Source organism: Pleurodeles waltl, chromosome 10 (assembly GCF_031143425.1).
Source record: "Pleurodeles waltl isolate 20211129_DDA chromosome 10, aPleWal1.hap1.20221129, whole genome shotgun sequence".
Taxonomy (NCBI): Eukaryota; Metazoa; Chordata; class Amphibia; order Caudata; family Salamandridae; genus Pleurodeles; species Pleurodeles waltl.
Window position 1 is genome coordinate 123979872 of NC_090449.1, and position 21002 is coordinate 124000873.

The 21002-nt window shown below is 41.5% G+C and overlaps 1 protein-coding gene across 1 annotated transcript in view; it reads left to right on the forward strand.

Moving 5' to 3' along the window:
• The window catches only part of AMZ1 (archaelysin family metallopeptidase 1), a 118913-nt gene that overhangs the window by 91909 nt on the left and 6002 nt on the right, over positions 1 to 21002 (forward strand). The window contains exons 3-6 of the mRNA XM_069209959.1: positions 3303 to 3470; positions 6485 to 6613; positions 11911 to 12074; positions 18433 to 18609. Of these exons, the coding sequence (XP_069066060.1) occupies positions 3303 to 3470; positions 6485 to 6613; positions 11911 to 12074; positions 18433 to 18609 (638 nt within the window). The remainder of the gene's footprint in view (positions 1 to 3302; positions 3471 to 6484; positions 6614 to 11910; positions 12075 to 18432; positions 18610 to 21002) is intronic.

Consider the following 21002-nt stretch of genomic DNA (forward strand, 5'->3'; position numbering starts at 1 on the left):
TTTGAGGTGGTTTTATGTAAATATTTAAAAAATGGCTCAGTGACATTTCTGAATGTATTACAAATAAAGGCTTTTTTTTAGAAATGTGGTAAAGTATTAACATGCTAACAGTGCATTGTAAAACAGAGTGAATGTGACATATTTTATTGTTAGTATTTTATGAGTTATTTATCTTTCTCTTTTTGGCTGAAGTAAAAGCACATTAAATTGTAATGAAAAGAAACATTCAGATATATATTGATGTTTTGTATTTTTTCTCTTGAACAATTCAACATGCATCTTTTTACAAAACAAAGATGGTGCCAGGAGTCTGGTGTCGGGAAGCAACTAAAATCTGACATTGTTTTAAACAGTTAATGAATAGAAATACGTCTTCTTATCAGTTGGCGGTAAAAACAGTAAAATTAGTTAACTTCTCAGGCACAACCATATCAAATATTCAAAGTCAAAAAGGTATTCAAGCCAAAATGTTATAGTAAAATGGGGAAAAGATGTTCATAACTACAATAATAGAAGTTAGTTCATTTGGTGGCACTAATTTATCAGCTATAGTTATTAATGTGCAGTGGCCTCAGCACATGATCAGCAAATCTTCTTGCTCAGCAATGTTTATTCAGAAGTATGAAGAGTCCATAATTTGATGACTTGCCACCCTGAATCCTGTTTTATTAAGCACCCAGATATACAAATTATACCTTTCCTCATAAAATTAAATGCTATTAAACAGCCCCTTCCTTCTTATTCCATAGCACTGACATCATTTCCACAAAAGGAGCAGGTTAGCAGAATGGGTATCATGCACAACTTGCCTTACCTAATAGCATTACACAAAGTGAGGTTTCTCTTTCACTCAGAGGCCGCGTTTTATGGGTCTGGCTGCCTTTTTAGTCACTAGAGAAATAACAACAACAAATGATAGAAATATGGATTTTAAAGCTATTACTATAAATTTTAAGAAATGGGAAGAATAAATACATATTTCCACCATCTTCAATCATGATTGCTTTAGCTGAAGATCAATTATTTTGATTACACATGTCTAGTACTGTCCAATTAAGCAATATCATTTACTATCAAACGTATAAGTGTTTTATACTAAATGTATATTCTTAGCAGGAGACAATATTTTGCCAAATGAGAGTTATTAATGTACCCATACCATGTGAGTCCAGTACATGATTCAGAAATATCACTGTCTGCATCTTTGTAGACTTCCTCCAACAATAAAACTCCCCGTGCTAAGCTGATTCACTTTAATAAAAGGCCTCATTTCTAGAACAATATATATGAAAAAACGTGTCCTTTTTTCAACTGGACCTCGAAATTGGTCAACAAGTGATTTTTCCCCCTGCTTCCTCCTAATTAGGTTTCATAGGGCCCGATTCACAAACTGCATTTTGTAATATGTAATGAAGATCTACAGTAACACTGCCTACACAATATGCAATTCACAAACCTATGAGTAGAATTCTTCACCTCTCACAAATGTTCTATGGTAGTCAAGTTTACAACTTAGTAGCAATTGTGGGAGTCACCCAAGTGAGTGGCTGGAAAATAAGAGGGGGTTAAGGTAGGGTAAACAGGAGTTTCGGGATGTATCTGCTGATACAAACACCCATCCACAAAAGAATAAACCCATTGCTATTCAGAAACTGTATTTCTAAAGTCACTACGGCACAAACATGTCACAAAAAAGTTCTTAATGTACCCAAGTCCATTCTTGGATTAAGTTTAGCACCACAAGACCCCAACCCACAGATGCTGCAACACACTCCCATATTAAATAATGGAAACAGCGACTTAAAATAACACTCCACATGAAATAATATTAACTAAATACAATTATTATGTTAAATTGAATGTATATGAAATTACAATTACATATTTCATAATGTTCTAAATTAATAATTAACTTATTTAAAAAATATATGTATACTTACATTGAACTTTTAATAATCATTTAAAGTTAATTTAACTTAGTTGTAAACAACTTTTTTAAGATGTTCTAAATAGTAATTAAAAGTTGAAATGTTAGCGAGGATGTGGTTTTTTGAAACCATAGTTTAACAACAGTATTTATAAATTAATTTGATATATTTTATTTATTTAAATATTTCATAAACTTTTGATGAGTTAATGTACTGTAACATTTTACTTTGGGTTAGTAATAATCATTCTAAATTAATTCACAATTTTATTTTACATTGACTTTGTTATATCTTTGTTAACTAGTAAACTGTATCATTTTTCTCTATACTTTACACACTGGAATTCTACGCCCCGGTAGTGGAGCTCTCCACCTATGTATGAAAAGTTACAAGTAGTAACTTTATATTAGTAACTTCAGTATTAAATGTGACATGCATGTTTACACTTACATGAAAAAACTACAGTCAGAAATGGTGAATTGTGAAGAAAGTGTAGATAGACCTGTTTTTACAGACAGAAATGATGATCAGCAAAAAGTGTAGATTTAAACCTAGGTTACAAGAGTAAATTTACATGTGAGTTAATCTGCATGTGTAACTTTAACTTTATGAACAGGATCTTTAGTGTAGCGGAGAAGATGGATTATTGATGAGGGGAGGGTAGAAGAGGACAATGATTAGAACAAGACAGTGATGAGGAGGGGTTGTGTGGAATGGGGTGACAACCACCCTCCAGGTCATTATGAACACTATATCCGGTCCTTAAATTTTCAACTACAAATCATTGTATTCAGGTCTGTTGGCTTAATGACCTAAATTGGAGAAAAGTAAGACTACGCCACCCAGAATTCAAAAGGTTATCACATGAGGGTTCATGACTGTAAATAATGCCCATAATGACTTGAAGGGTAGAACATTTGTCAAATAGAGTGATGGGCATTGACCGGGAGTGGATGGGAAGTCAATATACCCAGGGGACTAACATGGTGATGCAGGTGGAAGAAGTTATGAGTTGGGCAACATATTCATTGTAAGTGGTCTTAGGCAAGATGGGCATATATGTGAAGCAGGGCTGGACACTAACAAGTGGTGGTTTGGCAGGATGCAACACATTTCCCACCTTTTTTCTCCCCTGTGTTCCACTACCAAAGTTATTGGTGTGTTTTCAGCGAGAAGAGCCCTGAACTATAATTTGTAGATGGCCATATATGTTTCAAAATTAACTGCTTGAAAGCTGAATTGTAAAATGTATGGAAAGAGCCTGAAACTGCCCCTTTGATCCAAAGTTTTTGCTCATTTACTGCAATCACACATCTAAATGCATGTAGTGCAGTTTTGGCTAATTCTGGCTAATTCTGGTAATTCTGCTTTCAGATCTGGATGAAGGGGAGGCCTCTATCTCGCTGCTGGACTCTCTCAGATGCTGCGTTGAATCTTTCTTCCTGGGGCTATGTGTGAAGTGCCTACCCTCTGTTCCTATCTCTTCCCTTAACTGTCACTCACGTCACAACCAGGGGTCAGGGAAAACACAGATCCATACAGGTGAGACAAATAATAATCAAATGGACTTCTTTTTTGTCTGGTGGTGTCCACTAAAGATTCTGCTGTTTCATCAGCCAATACATTTGCACTTATTTTAACATCCTGAAAGTGGTGAAAATTACGACTGAATGTGGTTGAGATTCAATTTAGTGTCCAAAACATTAGGCACAGATCTGAGGACTAGTTGCTAACCTTTTATACTATCTTCCCACCTTATGTCAGAGCACACTGTTTAGTCCACTTTCTCTAAAAATATATTGTCTAAGTAATATATTAATTGCGGAGTGGCAGAAGCCTTACTTCGGAATACTGGAAGCAAAAACATAACTTTAACAAAAGAAAGGAAAGTACAATGAAATAATAAAACTGGGCTAATTTTCAAAATGGCTCAGACTATTCGAATGCCATTGGTAATTAAAGATGGGTTCAGGTTAGCATGACACAGAAATGATGAAGTGAGCAATGCGATAATATTTAAAGGGGCGTATTATTTGTTCTGGAGTTCTTTCTGTACTACTTTTCTCATCATGCATGACCTCCTTCTGAATATTTTGTGTATCTTTCACCCCCTTGAGACAAGATGTGGTTACTTGTAGAAGTCACAAGGTGCAGTGGGTAGACACATTTATGAAATCTCCCTGGCTAATAACATTGGAAAAAACTCCCTACAAATTAAATCAATGTTAATAAAGAATGGTTGAGGTTCCTCCCGTAGGAATCAATTGTTAAAAGGTGAGGAAAATGTGTAACTGATTGGCTACTATCATTGTATAAACAGGGTTTAAAGACAAGGTGATGTCCTGAAAAAAATATGTGTGTGTGTGTCTGTGTTTGTGCTCATGTGCATGCATGTCTGTCTGTGTATGTGATATTGAATGTTGAATGGATGAGTTATTATTCTAGAGTGTTGGATAGTGACAGAAGACCTACCCTTACAACTCCCAGTGGTGTGGTGGTTCTGTTTCTGAATAAACATAATTGAAGCTCTTACTAGTATTTACAGCTTTATTCATTGGCAATTGGGCTGGCACATTGACACATGTCCATTTCACACCTCCTTCGAGACCTCCATGCACAAACATCTCCTGACTTTTTGTGGACATTTACACACATTGGATGCCTGCTTTGCAACTTGGAGGCCCCAACTGCTTTCTGTCAGTGATCAGTGTCTTTCCACTGGTGACTTCCAGAGGTACGTTTTTTAATTGTATTTGTTGCACTCCGTAAGAATTCATGTGTTTGAAGGCTCCCTCCTCCTGTTTCTCTCTGAGTTGTTGCTTACCTGTCCTCCTCCAGCATTGTTGCCCTGTCGTTGTTGCTTGCCCCATCCATCACTGCAATTTTGCTTCATCTTTCCCACCCTCTAAACTCCCCACACCCAGTTTTGTAGCTTTCCCGGTCATCATCCCACCTCCTGCATTGGTACCACATTGTCGCTACTTCGCCTGTCCTCCTCCCGCATTGTTGCTTTAGCTGTTCCCTGTGCTCCTCTTCCTTCAGTCATTGCTTCCCCTGCCACCCACTTCCTTCCCCATCATTGCTTGCCCCATACCCCTGCCTCCTTATCCCCTTTGTTGCGTGCCTCATACACCCAACCCTGTCCCTCATCATTGCTCACCCCTTCCCAGATCTGGCTGCATCACAGCTCTTCTTTCCTAAGCATTGGTAAAGCCAATAGGTCTACCTATCAGAGCGCTATGTCACAGCCAGTGTTGACTGCATCATCGTGCTTTTTTGTGTCCTTTTAGCCATGCTGAACAGCAGCGAGACTGCTGTACAACATTGCTAGACCTATTTACTTTGCTTGTTTTAGTACTTTATTCATTGACTATCTTCTTGAATGTTGATTGGGTGAAGAGGTATTCTATAGTGTTGGATAGTGACAGCTGGAGGCAGTTTTGAAATGTTTGATGCTGACATCTGCAGGAAGATGTGGGGTTAGGAGGCCTACCCTTACAACTCCCAGTGGTGTGGTGGTTCTGTTTTTGAATAAACATAATTGAAGCTCCTACTAATATTTATACCGCTATTTATTGGCAATCGGGCTGGCACATTGGCACACGTCCATTTCACACCTCCTTCCACACCTGTACACAAAATCGAGGAGGAGGGTTACACAGTATGGAGATAAGATCAAATACCCCTCTTTTAGTGCTTGTGTTGCCTCTCCTTTTCTGATACCATTGTGCTCGGGTCTGCTGGGAATCCAGCTCAGAAGCAGAACACTCCCAACGTTTGTCTCTCAGCTGCTATTTGTGAGCACAGCCAGAGAATCTCCAACAGTGGTAGGTTAAATTGCAACACTGGATTTGGAAGACCTCTGTACCACAAACACCAGCATGTGGGTAACACTGCAGTAAATGACAAGGCTCCATTCTGAGATAAGTGGTAGGACAGATCTTGTGTAAATGTTGAAAACAAACAGAGCAGCAGTCACCCTGAGTTACCACCCAGACAATATCTGACAGAGAAAGAAGGATGCTAGACAGTCTGTAGTGGTGCAATGAAGGATTAAAATTAGTGGCTGCATTCTTCAATCATCTTGGCTACAAAACTAAAGAGACCAATTAACACAAGATAAACTACAGTAGCAAGTGCAAGTGAAAGGTGTAATTCAATGTATTTAAGGTAAATAGATCAGGTTTTCGTATTCCTTTAATTGATCGCCACTCGGTCTACAGATTGAAAGACTTGTAAAAAAAAAAGCAAAGTTGCATTCTACTCAGCAGAACGTTAATTGGATGAATGTATAATTTTTTCCAAAAAGCTGAAAAAATGTCTTTCTTGTTTAGAGATATTCCCAGAAACTTGATTTGCCAGGCACTTAAATATATGTGAATTTGACCTTTCACTAAATGGTCTTGTGAAATTACTGCTTTATGATGTACTAGGAATGTAATCGACATATATAAAACACCCCAAGCAGTCCCTATTTTTTAAATTAAATAATAGGGTAACTGACACACCTTTCATACATTTTATTCAATTTTATTAAGCTTTCCTGACCTTTTTAGATAGTATCCTGGCATACCTGAAGAGGAACAAGCCTGTGGATGCTCTGTGCATTTTGGCGCTCACTCTGACTGACCTTTACCCATGTGAAACCTGGAGCTACACCTTCAGCAAATCTCTCCTAGGACAAGGTAATTTTTAACACTAGGCACCCAAATGTGCCGAATTTTCTGTTCAAATAGCTTTACTGTTGCTTCAAAACCTGTGTGAGGGTTCAGAAAGGAATTTTCTAAGTAACCTGATAAATTGAATGATTTATTTCCATGGTTTCCAGATCTTCTCCTGGTTTTGGGGAAATCGGTGCACTTTGAAAATTACCTTTTTAAGGAACATGCTTCTATTCTTGCCCCAGAGCCTCCCATTCAAGACAGGAAGGCTACTAGTTCTCCAAGTCTGTACGATGATCCTGTGAGCTAAAACTCTTTACACAGCACTTCATACCTCTCTTAATATAATAGTGTTTTAAAAGACAGAAACTGTACACATTGTTGAAAAACATTTTTAGCGTTTCAGATTACAGGTTTTAAAATCCAAATTAGAAAATTGCACAGGAACAATAGCAGACTCCATTAATTAGTTTTCAGAATCCTAGAAAATCACCTCATTTCTATAAATTACTGATTTCAATCAAGAGATGTCTAGATTTCTTTATTCTATACAAAAACATTATCTTATGAATAAGGTGTTCCTTATGGTTCGTTAATCCATTTTGAGATCCCAGTTGTATTTACAAATTATTAAAACATGTGATCATGTAAATATAAGGCCATTCTACACAGTTACCTGTTATATGTCCTCTGTATGATGTATGCTTACAGACTAAAAGGAAATATAAAACATTTGGACCAATACATAAGCCCCACCTTATTTTATTAAACATGGCAATTGTGTAGAGATCTTTGGATGTGTTTAGTAATGGTTGACAAAGTCTGTCAACTTCCTTCAAATTAACCCTTTAGTGATCAAGGGCCAATGTTGACGCCAGACAGAACATCTGGTTTGTATATGTAGCTGTGTTTGCCAATCTTCTACTTTCCACTTTTCCTTCCTCGATTATAAAGTACACTATCAGATTTAGGGAGCACATTGCACAAATTAAACTCACAACAGAAAATCTCACATATAGGTTCAAACCTCACAAAACTTGTTTAAAATTCAACCCAGGACTCTGCAATCCTGCAGACAAACAAATGCTTAGCTAAATGCAATATACACAATATTTTATCCCAAAACCTACCTAAATGAATATTGTTGTACTCTTGTCACTGCAGAGTTTCCACAACCAAAGTGTATACTACATGAATCTCCTTACTTTAAAAAAAATACATTCCTATTAAATATAGGGTTACATTTAGGCACAATTAGTGAGATTCACTACTGTATCACTCATTCTTTATTAATTTGTTTTGAGATGATATTGATATATGGAATTCTGAAATGATGAGCCCTAAAACCAAACTTTTATAATAAATACAAGCACAGATACAACATTAATCAAAATACACAAATATTTAGACAAAAATAAATAGAATAATATACATCAATTCAGTTAACAATGGAAGTTTTTCTAAAATGTAAAATTTTCAGACAATACCATCATAACAACAATGACATCTAGTTTAATGTTTTAAACAACAAACATTTCGCCACTAGTGCTAGGCATTTCATATGTAATTGAAAATGGTGTATTAAATCACATTAAAAATGAAACTTTACACTACTTACAATACGTTTTAACAAATGTTACCAATGTACTACTTCATTTTTAAACACTGTATTTCAGACTTAAAATGATTTGTCTGCTATTGCTTTGATATGTTTGCACTGGGTTCACAAAGTATCTCCTCAGTGTTCATAGTTTGTTCCAACCTTTTCCTATTCCCAGGGCAGTAGAAACACGCAACATGACTCTTTATTTTTCCAGTATTATCAGCATATATTATATGATCCTTAGTGTCCTAAATTTACTTGATTGATTAAACACAGGGTCCCTGGAGTTAAATGGAAATGAAGGACCGAATTATGTGGTAGGCGTTAGAAATGGGGTTTCTGGTTGGCTAGAATATGCACCTCAGCCAGGCAGAACACATCCACTCTAGTCAGGGCAAGGGAGTTACACGTCCAAGATAACCCCTGCTCACCCCCTTGGTAGCTTGGCACTAGCAGTCAGGCCTATCCCAGAGGCAATGTGTAAAGCGTTTGCACAACACACACAACACATGTGACGTAAAATGTACACCACAAAGTAAACACAACACTGAGCTATGTAAAAATAAACTGTATTGCACAAAACATAATTAGACCAACATTACACGTAAGTAATACCCTGCTACCTTAGCAGTTGTCAGAACGTTACACAAGTTACTAATACTCTGCAAGGATACGCAGTTGTCACATTAGTAAGTACTCAGGATTCTGCAACATAAGCAGTAGTCAGGAATTACAGTAAGAAATCTATGCACTTATCATGAATACATCATACATGCCCATAAAGAAACAGGATTACCTCTGGCAAGTCACGAAAAACATATATCCATAATGCCCATAGCAAGAACACTAGGAAATCATATGTACGCCAAAAGAGTACCTGTTTTTAAGAAAAAGGCACTCCTAGTGCCTGGAAACAAGAGTATGGGGGCCCCCTGGCACTCCGGTGCCCACACGGAGGCCACGCGGTGCTCCTGGGGAGAGGTGCGGTCGGCATCCTCTGCTCTTGATGAACGGGCCCCTCCCGGGGCTCGCGATCGTGGTAGGGACCTGCCTTGGCCTCCTCACACCCTGTCCTCGGGTAGGGGCCAGACGAGGCCCAACAAGCAGATATGGGGGCAAGAGGAAGGGGCTTCACTCAAGGTCTCCCCTCCCCGTTCTACACCAAATTCTGCCTGGTTTGAAGAAAGGAGCACCCTGCTCCTGAGGCAGAGACCGGGGGAAGGGGGCGCTCTCCACGCCTTCCCCCGAGTCCTGCATGAAAGGATCAGACCCCTCCTGGGGCCTGAGTAGACACTCGTCCGCACCCGATGCGGTGCACGAGTGTTTTTCAGAGCTTCCCGGGCCGCCGTGGTGATCTCTGCAAAATCAGAGGCGGCTGGTGCCCCAGGGGCACTCCTGAGAGCAGACCGTGCCCCGGGGGCGCCGACAGGAGCACGCTTGCTCCGCTTGGCTTCTTCTTGTGCCCCGGGGGCACTGGAGAGAGCGCAATCCTCGACCTGAGTGTAAACTAGACACCCGGGTTGCGGCGGTGATTTGGGGGCAATAAAAAGAGCGCTTTTCAAAGCGCTACAACCAAATCTGCAGCCCGGGCTTTGGCGGTGATTTTCTCCAGTCAGAAAAGCACACTTCTGGAAAAGCACTTTTTGGTCACAAAGGAGTGCTCCCAAAGCGCTAGGCAGCAACAGCAGCACTCCTCGTGCTGGAAGAAATGTACAGAGGTCAGGGACCACAGCACCCTGCCTCTGGAGACAACTGATGAGGACGGGGCGCAGGGCTGGAGAACCCAGCACCAGGTCAGCACAACAAGGGGGTGCCAGGAGTGGCAGTTTCTCCTGGTGACCAGGCAGGTTACAGGTCAGCACAGCAGCAGCAGTCCAAGATGACCCTGGTGAGTCCTTTCAACAGCGTCCTGTCCAGCTTCAGGTAAGGTTCCTGGAGTCTCAAGAATGTCCAAAAGATGTCTAAATTGTGTGGAAGATTCCCCTGTACTTATACTAGGTTTACAGTGTGTTTTACAATGGTCAGAAGGGAGGGGTTCCAACCAGTTCCAACTGGTTCTGGGAGTGCCCTTTCTCTCCTCCAGCGCAGGCTCCAAACATCAGTGGGGGGGTAAATGACCCTATTGTGTTAGGCCAGGGCACAGCCTTTACAAATGCAGGTGTGCCCCACCTCTCCCTTCTCTCAGGCCCGGAAGGCTTTACAATATGTAGATGCACCTCTGTGACACCTCCACCCTTCCTGTGTTCAGGCTGTCTGAGAAGTATGCACAAAGCCCCAACTGTCAGTCTGCCCAGACGTGGATTGGAGGCAAGCTGCAAAACACCAAAGTCATAAGCAAAGATAAATGTGCACTTTCTATAAGTGGCATTTCTGTGATAGTAATAAAAAATACACCTACACTAGTAAGCAGCATTTCTCACCACCATCACAACCATACCAAACATGCATACGCTACCACTCATAAATCAGACAATACACCTTACACATAAGGCAGGACATTTCCAATGCAATCCTATGAGAAGGCAGCACTCACAGCAGAGAGACACCAAGTTCGGCTGTTTGTCACAACCAGGACAGGCCACGCAACATGGCACATGTCCTGCCTTCTACATACATGGCACCCTGCCCAAGGGCTGGCTAGCTAGGGCGTACCTTAGGGGAGACTTACATGTAGTAAAAGGGGAGTTCTGGGCCTGGCAAGTAAATTTAGATCCCAGGTCCCTGTGGCAGAAAACTGTGCACACAGGCTCTGCGCTAGCAGGCCTTAGATAGGTTGGCCAGGCTACTTCAGTGGGTGGTGCAAGCAGCGCTCCAGGCCCACTACTAGCATTTTAATTTACAGGCCCTGGGTATAGGGATACCACTTTACAAGGGACTTATAGGTAAATTAAATAAGCCAATTAGGTATAATCCAATCATACCAATTTTGTAAGGGAGAGCACATGCACTTTAGCACTGGTTAGCAGTGAAAAAGTGCTCAGAGTCAAAACGTCAGCCAACAAAGGTCAGAAAAATAAGGAGGCAAAAAGCAAAACATCTGGGGAATGACCCTGTAAAAAGGGCCAGGTCCAACAGTAGGGTTGACTAAATATGGCAAGTCCTATTGAGTCACAAAAACATTTATGAGTACGCACAGTAGTACTCCTCTACCACTCTTTTACATACTCTTACATGACTTTGTGAATTGGCCCCAAAATATCTAAATGGGACTATCCTGAAAATATTCATTTATATTTAGTATAGCTATTAAGAACTAGACACTATATGACGTTTTACTAACAGGGTGTTGGATATTTCTGGGCCATTTCACAAAGACGTCTAAGAGTACGGAAAGGAGTACTCTTGTAGCTCTAACTTCCATCTTCTAAACGCTTTTGTGAATTGGCACCCAATTTTTTTACATTTTTTTGTTGAAATCTACAAATTATGCAGCATTTAGGTGATTAATGTTGCAAATATGGCAAGTACTTAAGTATGCAGAAAACACAGCAAACTTGTATGATTCCAGTGGCCTTGATTACAAGTAGCAGATTTATATAATTGCTTTTGTTTCATTTATGACTTACTTAGTTGGGACTGTCGGTGACATAGGATTGACATAGTGATACACATCCAAATCACTCTGTTACCAAAGCCTGCTACTGTACTTCACGTTATCATAGTCTGTCAGTACACCCAGAATTACAGATCATGGGCCACTTCTTTCCTGTTTTTTTAGAGGTTGGCGTGTGCAGTTTTGCCAGGATCTCTGACGATTTCCACCAGGGGGTTTCGGAAACAATGAATTCACCTGCAGAACTGGAAGAAGCTCATGGCATTGCTGTGAATGGAAGAGACGGGACACTAACCTTTGGTGTGGCAGGACTTATCCAGTGCTGCAAGGTGAGGTACCCAGGTTCAAGCAGTTGCTCCAGATTACACAGAATAACAGCTTCTCTACCAACCATGCATGACTTTGGGCTACCTCACCAGTAAGCTCAGGCCTAACCAGTCTGGGATGGATTCCCAAAGGTTTTGAAAGTTGGAAATGTGTGTGAATTTCCGATTTTGATTTCCAGGAGTACGTCGGGCAACTGGAGACTTTCATATTCCCAGAGACACTCAAAAATATAAGCATAAGTGCACACTGCGCAAGCTCTCAGCCGCCAATCAAGACACTGCTCTCATGCTGGCAATACTGTTTACCAGCATGAAAGCAGTGTCGTGATTGGCCAGAGTGGGCTGGTTTAGTGCTCGCTTAGGGCCTGGGAGTCTGTGTCTCTTCTCCACCCGGCTGTTGCAGCACAGCCGGGTGAAGAGATCTAAATGCACATGTCGGTTTGGCTGGGCTTATTGTGCGAACAACTCAGCCTTCCCTACTGCCATTATGGCCCCACCCTGCCCTACTCTCAGTGGGCTCTAGTGCCCCATGAAAAATAAAATGATAATAAAATGGATTTATTATCATTTTATTTTCCGCTTTTCCCTCTGATGGCTGTCAGCGGGGTGAAGGGACGGGAGGGGGCTACACTCCTCTGCTATAACGGAGGAGCTGCTGCTGATTGCCATCCTCAAAGTCATGTCCTACCTCCCCATCTGAATGTCCTGCCTTAACATTTGGGGAATTGAGCTTTCAAAATGCTCCTTTGTGTCTAACTGAAAAGATGTGTTTGTTCTGGATATTAACGCACATTGAGTTCTACCTGATGAAAGCTCTTTGTGTACATTGGCCTTTTTAGTTGACTATGATTAGAAAATGTCAGGGTTTCGCTTGTGTTTAGTAAAGTTGCCATCTTTCTGCAAGTCGAATCTGGGACAGTAACATGTTACTGAATCGCTGAATGGTTTCCTACAAGAAATGCATTTTCTTGACGCAAATCTGATTTACTAAATCGCATGGTTTGCGACTAGAAAAAGCTTTGTACATCTGGCTCCTAATGTTTTAACAACCTCAAGCAGCATTACTAGGTCAGTGGCCCATAGCAATCCCCAGTAATTTCTTCCTTGGGAATTACTGACACCAGTAACTCTTGGGGGGAGGGGTGTCCTATCTAGAGAATCAGTTATACTATTAAGAATCCTCTGGTAATTTCTCATATTTCCCTGGTCTTTCACCCAGACATGTTCAGGCAGGTCTCTAGGGGAAACACCACAGATCCCAGAGTTACCGGCTGCTAGCTACTGAATTATTGGGGAATAATGTGAGAATCGGGTTGTTACATAGCCTTATCTTTCCCTCTGAAGCTCACCATTCCTTTACAAATATTACTTACAGTTTATTTTCACAATTCATCACTAAAGGCCCGATAAAAAGGCTTCACACTTGTGGTGGATTTGCCGCACTATAGTTGTCGTGGAGATTTCACCACAAGCGTGTAGGCTCTTTGTGAATCGGGCCCTCAGATTCTACTCTAAGTTAACCTTTCTCAGGCATGTTCTGGAAAATTGACGGATTTTAGAAGGGTCAATATTTCTCAGGCTCCATCCTTCTTGAGGGCATCATGTGTGTGCAACAAACATTTATTTAGTGACAAACTTTAAAGCAGATTTTTTCATTAACAGCACAGCTACTTCCACTAGAAGGCATCAGATGCTGGATCTATCATGTTTCTCATTCACATTCCCTAAAGGATGCTTCGCCTAAACTTAGAAACTGGTCCCACTCCTATGAACAGCCTGCTTTAGTTTTGTTGACCCCCCGCCAAGCAAGATCTTCTGAAATGCCTGTTCAGCCCAAGACGGAGAAGAGAACAACCAAGTCAGCAGCTAATAATGCAGTTGCTGAGTCCACTGCCATCACGGTGTGTCTAAATTCCCACGAAAGTGATGACATTGATCTGCTCTGTTGTCACTGAAGATCCTTTCTAAGACTGAATTTTGCAGAAAGACATGAGTGGTTCCTGATGATCACAGTATAGTCGAGGGCGGCGAAGACTATGATTTCCCACAGCCCCCTGCACAGCCTGCTTCATCAGGAGTGTACCAAATCTTGAGGTTCAGTCATGCGGCCTGGGTGAGAGGATAAACCACCATGGCCTGCCCATTTTCATTGGAAGGTGTTGCTTGGAATCAGGGTGGTTAAAGAGATTCCACTTTTACTGTATTCTCCACTACAGTGCTTGGCCATGCCCACCTCTCTGCCTGAGAGACTGGGGATTTTTCAGGCACAGTTCTTTGCGTATCTCTGCCCTTTCTGCCTGTACCTCTAGATACATGAATATTGTCGGACACACTGGTCAGTTGTGGACAAGGTGCTGTAAAGTGGGTCTGTCTTTGAATTTTGGAGACCTATTGTAACATTAATTACGAGCTGCGTAAAGTTAAGAACAGTGGTGTGCACTCCTTCTACCCAATATGCATATCTGTGTGGATATTGTCTTCTGGTTGTATTCCAGGCTCAACATACCTCTCTGAATGTATAAGTCCACCCTGCCCTCCACATCTAAGCTATGCCAGGCTTTAGTGACATGAAAGTGATCCCACTGCAGACCTGTAGACAATTTTATTTCCCTTGTGAAGATCTGGTTATAGTAACTGTGCACACTGACTACCATAAAATAGATCTCATTCTAACCACATTGGACATTTTCCAGAATTTCCATTGTTCTACATGTGGATTGGGCTTGCAATAAGAGTTTCCTATTGGTTTGTCAATGCAAGTGAGCAAGCACAAATTGGCCACTTTTAGGTTTTTATAAACATCAGCAATTCCTCTTTCCACAGTCAATGCACTTTTAAGCTTAAGCCTGTCACAAGTAAGGGGTGCAAGTGCTTCACCGACTTTGAGGTGATGCCCCAAACACAACACTCACATCCAGAGATATAGGAAAATTATTCTTTAAATAAAAACATTTTCCATGAGAAGTAAAACATATATGCAATGGCGCATTTATTTTAAGCCTACGTTTGTAGATTCCCTCTGATGCACACATTCTGCAGTCGTGATGAGAGGGGTGACAGGTAAATGCCAGGGAAACCTGTATCTCTATTTATTTTGAGAATCCCACAAAATACATTAATGGAGATCATAGTTTTACATCTAAGCCCGCTTGGTCTCCTCCCTTTTGGTGAATAAGCCCCCAAAATGCTACATTTTATTGCTTTTTCCTTCCATCTTTTAATCCACAAAGCAAATCCCCAGATAAACAGAACTGAAAGGGGGTGTCACTGGTTTCCTGGACATCTATTGCAAAGGGGGACAGTCACGTTCAGAAAGAGCAGTATGAGAAGGAAATGGTTGTGATAGGATGGGTTGGATAAACTGGGGTAGGGTTGGATAGGGTAGAATAGGGTAGAATTAGGATCCTTAAAGTAGCAAAGAATGTAACAATCAAGGATTAGGATGACATTTGGCTGGATAGGATTGAATGCAGTTGGCTAGGATAGGATAGGGGAGGGGAGGGCATGATTGGATAGGATAACATAGGATGGAACTGAATAGGCTAGTGGATAGGATAGGATAGATGTTATATTTTATTGTACATATTGCTATTGCTAAAATTATTTTTATTGTCGCCTGACATTATAGTCCCTTTTTCTCATTATTGGTGTAGCTTTTGTCTTCCTTTGTTGACCTCTGCATTGGGTGTGTTGCAGGACAACCTTTGGTTCTATACATTCTAGCTGCCAGTTAGAAAGACTTGATGAGGGGATGTGGCTCAGAAAAAGTGCTTGTTTGCATTGAAGTAGCTTACTGAAATAAACTTCTACTTCTTATAGTTACTTCCCTGGATAGGATAGGAGAGGATAGGGCAGGATAGGACAGGACTGGATAAGATGGAACTGTACATGATATAATGTATATAGTGTACTCCACTGTACTTATGTTTATGCAAGTCATAATTCCTGTACAGTTAGGACAGGATAAGATAGAATAGAATAGGACAGAATATCATAGACTGAAAAGTTAGCAGAATTTATGGGAATTTAGTGGAATGGAGGCGAATGGATGGGCTAAGAAAGAGTATGATAAGCAAGGATAGTATAGGATAGCATAAGATGGCACTGAACATGCTAGGATATATGATATGGTAGGTGTGGTATTCTCCCAGGATGTAAACAGAGGAACCCCACTGGAACCAGCAGTAAGGTTTTAAGAAGTTTAATCCAGAATAGGGACCCATGACTCCATGACCTAGAAAGACTGGCCAGCACCCGGACATCTAGCAACTGGCTAATCTACTGATTGGATGTTCTGAAACTCAAACCAGATTCTTACTAGAATGAGCAGAACACTTTAAATACAAACATAGTGTACAAATAATATAGCCTGCAAATATACCCCAATACTACAGTAACCTCTTCCCTTAACAACAAACAAAACAGAACACAAAGTTGATAATAATTAAGATGGCAGTCTGATTACACATGAACTGCTGGAACTGACATTCTGTGCAAGTTCCCCAGTTGGAGTACATTCATTACACACAAGCACTCATTACGTGCAAGTACTTGGGCTTGAATAAATCAATTGCAACCATATTTAGAAGACCCTACTTCACCTGTACCATTATCAACACCATCTAGTACCTCAGATGCTGCGCATGCTGTTCTCCTGTGTTGTGCAAGTACATCATGACCATCAGAAGCATTCCCAATGTCTAGAGAAAAATCAGTAGTTAGCATAGAACCACTCTCATTCAAATTCAAATTTGTTTCTTATTCTAAACTTCTGGTTGAAAATCAGAAATGGGTACCGCACTACTCTTATTCCATGACCTATGCCCTCTAACAACACAGGAGAAGCGGCAACCCTCTCAATGTGAACAGGACTTGAAAATTTAGATTTCCCTTTTCTGACCTTGAAAGATTTTGTGATAGGGACCCACTGCCTACACACCCCAGTTTGGACCCAGCCATATGCAAATCAGTCTTGACCCTGTTCCCCATGGAAACAGTCCAGCCCCAACTGCCAGGCCAGGTCCTCCCTGGACCAGAAACAAGCATCCTGTGACTGGTTTCAGGGTATCGCCCTTCATCAGCCAGGCTAGCTTGAATCCTGTGGTGTAGTGAGCATGGGGCCCACGTTAGGACGACAAAAGCAAAATGAACAGAAGATAGACAGAATGCTGAACAATGCAAACATCCACCCCCAGTCACAAATATCTGGGTTTACTCCAGAGGTTTTTTGCCCTCCACACCACCCCAGTTTGGCCGAGCCATATGCAAATCAGTCTTGACCCTGTTCCCCATGGAAACAGTCCAGCCCCCAACTGCCAGGCCAGGTCCTCCCTGGACGAGAAACAAGCATCCTGGGACCGGTTTCAGGGTCTCGCCCTTCATCATCCAGGCTAGCATGAATCCTGTGGTGCAGTGAGCATGGTACCCACATCCGGGCATACCCTTACAACTTAGGACGAGAAAAGCAAAATGAACAGAAGCTAGACAGAATGCTGAACAATGCAAACATCCACCCCCAGTCACAAAGATCTGGGTTTAATCTATAGGTTTTTTGCCCACCACGCCACCTCATTTTTAACTGAGCCATATGCAAATCGGTCTTGACCCTGTTCCCCATGGGAATAGTCCAGCCCGAACCGCCAGGCCTGGTTCTCCCTGGATCGAAAACAAGCATCCTGGAACTGGTTTCAGGGTATCACCCGTCATCAGCTAGGCTAGCTTGAATCCTGTGGCGCAGTGAGCACGGGACCCACGTCTTGGCATACCCTTACCACAGGGTCAAGACTGATTTCCATATGGCTGGGTCCAAATTAGGGTGGCATGGTGAGCAAAAGAAGTGATGGACTAAACCCAGATCTTTGACTTGGGGGTCAATGTTTGTGTTTGTTTGCTTTTGCCACCCTAAGTGTGCCGGTATGCCCAGACATGGGTCCCAGGCTCACTATGCCAGTGGATTCAAGCTAGCCTGGCTGATGAAGGGTGATACCCTGATACCGGTTGCAGGATGCTTGTTTCTGGCCAATGGAGGATCTGGCCTGGCAGTTTGGGCTGGACTGTTCTCATGGGGAACAGGGTCAAGACTGATTTTCATATGGCTGGGTCCAAACTGGGGTGGCATGGTGAAGAAAAAAATTGATGGCTTAAACCTAGATCTGTGACTTGGGGCGAATGTTTGATTGATTCTGCATTCCGTTCATCATTTGTGTTTGTTTGCTTTTACTGATGTGAAGCACAGCACCCTGCTACTAATAGTGGTGAGGAGGCATCATATAACATTTTTATTAAAAATATAGACTAGGGTTAAAGTGTCCTTTAAAGCTCAGGTGAATTCCAGCAGTAACCTTTTTTTATTAATCTTAAGGTCACATGTCATGAAATTTGCTTCCTCATTGGCCTGGGGACGTGCCGCTGGCTACGCTGTCTCATGCAGGGAGCACTGAGCCTCGATGAGTTGGTACTGCGGCCTCAGGACCTCTGCCCAGTTTGCCTGAGAAAACTGCAGTATGTGCTGGGATTCAAGCTGCTGGAACGGTACAAGGTAAGATGGACACTGCTGCTAGTGAAGATCAGTGCATGCTAAATGTTTGGAGAACACAGTGGAGCAACCCTGAAACAGTGGAATACAATTGTTTCTTTTTTTTTAACAAGGGCAGTTATCAATGTTAACCAAGGTCTCAAGCCGTGACATCAACTACTTGTTTTTAAGTTTTAAGTAGATACAGGCCTTTTGATGTAGTCTTTTAGAAAAGACTTATTGATGCTAGAATGCTTTTAAGTGTTCACATGTTTAATATCAGTTCTGTAACCAAATTCTTTATCAATTTTCTCTAGCAATCTCTCCATATGTCTCTCTGACATAGTACTCCTTACCTTTTTATTATTACTCTTTTCATTAAAGTTAGCTTTCTGATAGCGTGTAATCATGATTATAAACACCCACATCACCAAATGAGAAAACACATCAGCGTCCAGTCTTTGCATCTCTCCCACAAATCCCCAGAATCAAAACATAAGGTATATACATTTTTAATGTACATTTACGGGACCTAAGAGCAGTATCTTTCAAGGTACCTACATACAATTACTTTTCCAATATCTTGGTAGTCGATATTCTGGCCACAATATTTTGGTAGCACAATATTCTAAAAATGCTTTTCATTCAGGGTATTTCAGCGAGCCACACTTGCTCTGTCCATTATAAACAACGAAAGTGCAATCAATGACTCTCCACCAAATCCACGCTCTTTGAGAAAGCCGTTGTTCGCCAACACCAGGCTCACTGAGGAATCACTGACAGTGTGATCCATTAGAGTTATGTCTGAAGTACGGGACAGAAACATCATCCTTAGGATATGAGACAACATCCTTGAAGCAACCAACTAAAGTAATACCAAATAACTGCAAGCCTCACACATCCTTTGACGCTGCATACCACACAAATCTTTGTTAACTTTTTGAAAGAACAAAAGTCTCTGAATCTGCTTTCTGCTAGATCATGTCCTGAATTCTGAATTACTTCATAATGGAGCATTCCTGTCCAACTCCGATCACGTATCATGTTGTATACTGCAAGGATCACCCCTTGCCAATGCTCTTCAAATCTACTCTTGCAGTTCCTGACAGTCATACACTAATACAACCTCCTCTACCAATCCAATGCTTATGGCTTATGCACTATCAACAAGCACAAACAGTACCATAACCTAGAAACCGGCCTATCTGCCATTGATTCATAGATAGCCAGTAGTTCTGGAATCTCAATGAATCCAAAACTAAAGAACTGATCTTCAGTGCCAAGCGCAACATCACTTCTCATCCATGAAAGTATGCTGCTCGTTCTAAATCACTCAACCACCTCCAAACTCATAGTCACATGCATAGGAACCTTCTTTCCATCCTTCCTAAACTTAAGCAGGGCCTTTGATGGCGGACTGGGTCTATAGTTGGCATATTCCTCCAAAGCCTGTTTTTATTCTAACATTTCCCTTTTTTTTCCACCCGGGGCACTACCCAGTAGTTGCAGTTTCACCCACCATCTCACAACTTCACTTTGCTAACTCATTGTGTGTAGGCATCCCAAACCATCAAATCACCAAGGTCCAGGAACACATGCTCCTCTCCAGCAGCTTCACGGCTCCCTTTTAAGGACGGTTGGGCTTTCACATGGGTACAAACCAGGGATGGGATCCACAAAAGTAGGTGAAATGTTGGTGCAACCACTTGACGTAGTAAGTGTCTGCAGATGTGTTTCTTGACCACTTTAGCTGGCAACTCTGCGGCATTGACATTAGTTGCGGTCTACAATTTATCTCTCTTCGCGAGGACAAGTGGGCCTTGTTCCCCATGTGGCCCTTAAACCCCTGGGTTAGGGTTAGCAGACTCACCACTCATGTGCTCGCTTCTTATCTCTCCAAACATGATTGCCTGGAAATGCTCAGTCTGTCCCATTTGGGAACTCACAAGGGTGAGATAATGAATGGGTTTGCTGTGATCACGTGTGGTGATTACAAAAGTATGAAAAACATCTCTGACTGGACGGTTATGGAGGATGTGTAAATGATTTTATGGCCTGTTGTTCTTGTACAGTTCTAAAGAGACTCCAGATTACCAAGTTTCCTGTGCCCGTAATTGTACATATAGGGCCTGATTCTAACTTTGGAGGACGGTGTTAAACCGTCCCAAAAGTGGCGGATATACCACCTACCGTATTACGAGTCCATTATATCCTATGGAACTCGTAATACGGTAGGTGGTATATCCGCCACTTTTGGGACGGTTTAACACCGTCCTCCAAAGTTAGAATCAGGCCCATAATGTATTCATCTTTATGTATGTTTGTATGTGTTTTACCCTAGTATAAAAATTCTTGTATTTTTTTGAGAGCCAGATTTAGATTAGGGCATTCCCGATGCCTCGGATGGGCAATATGGC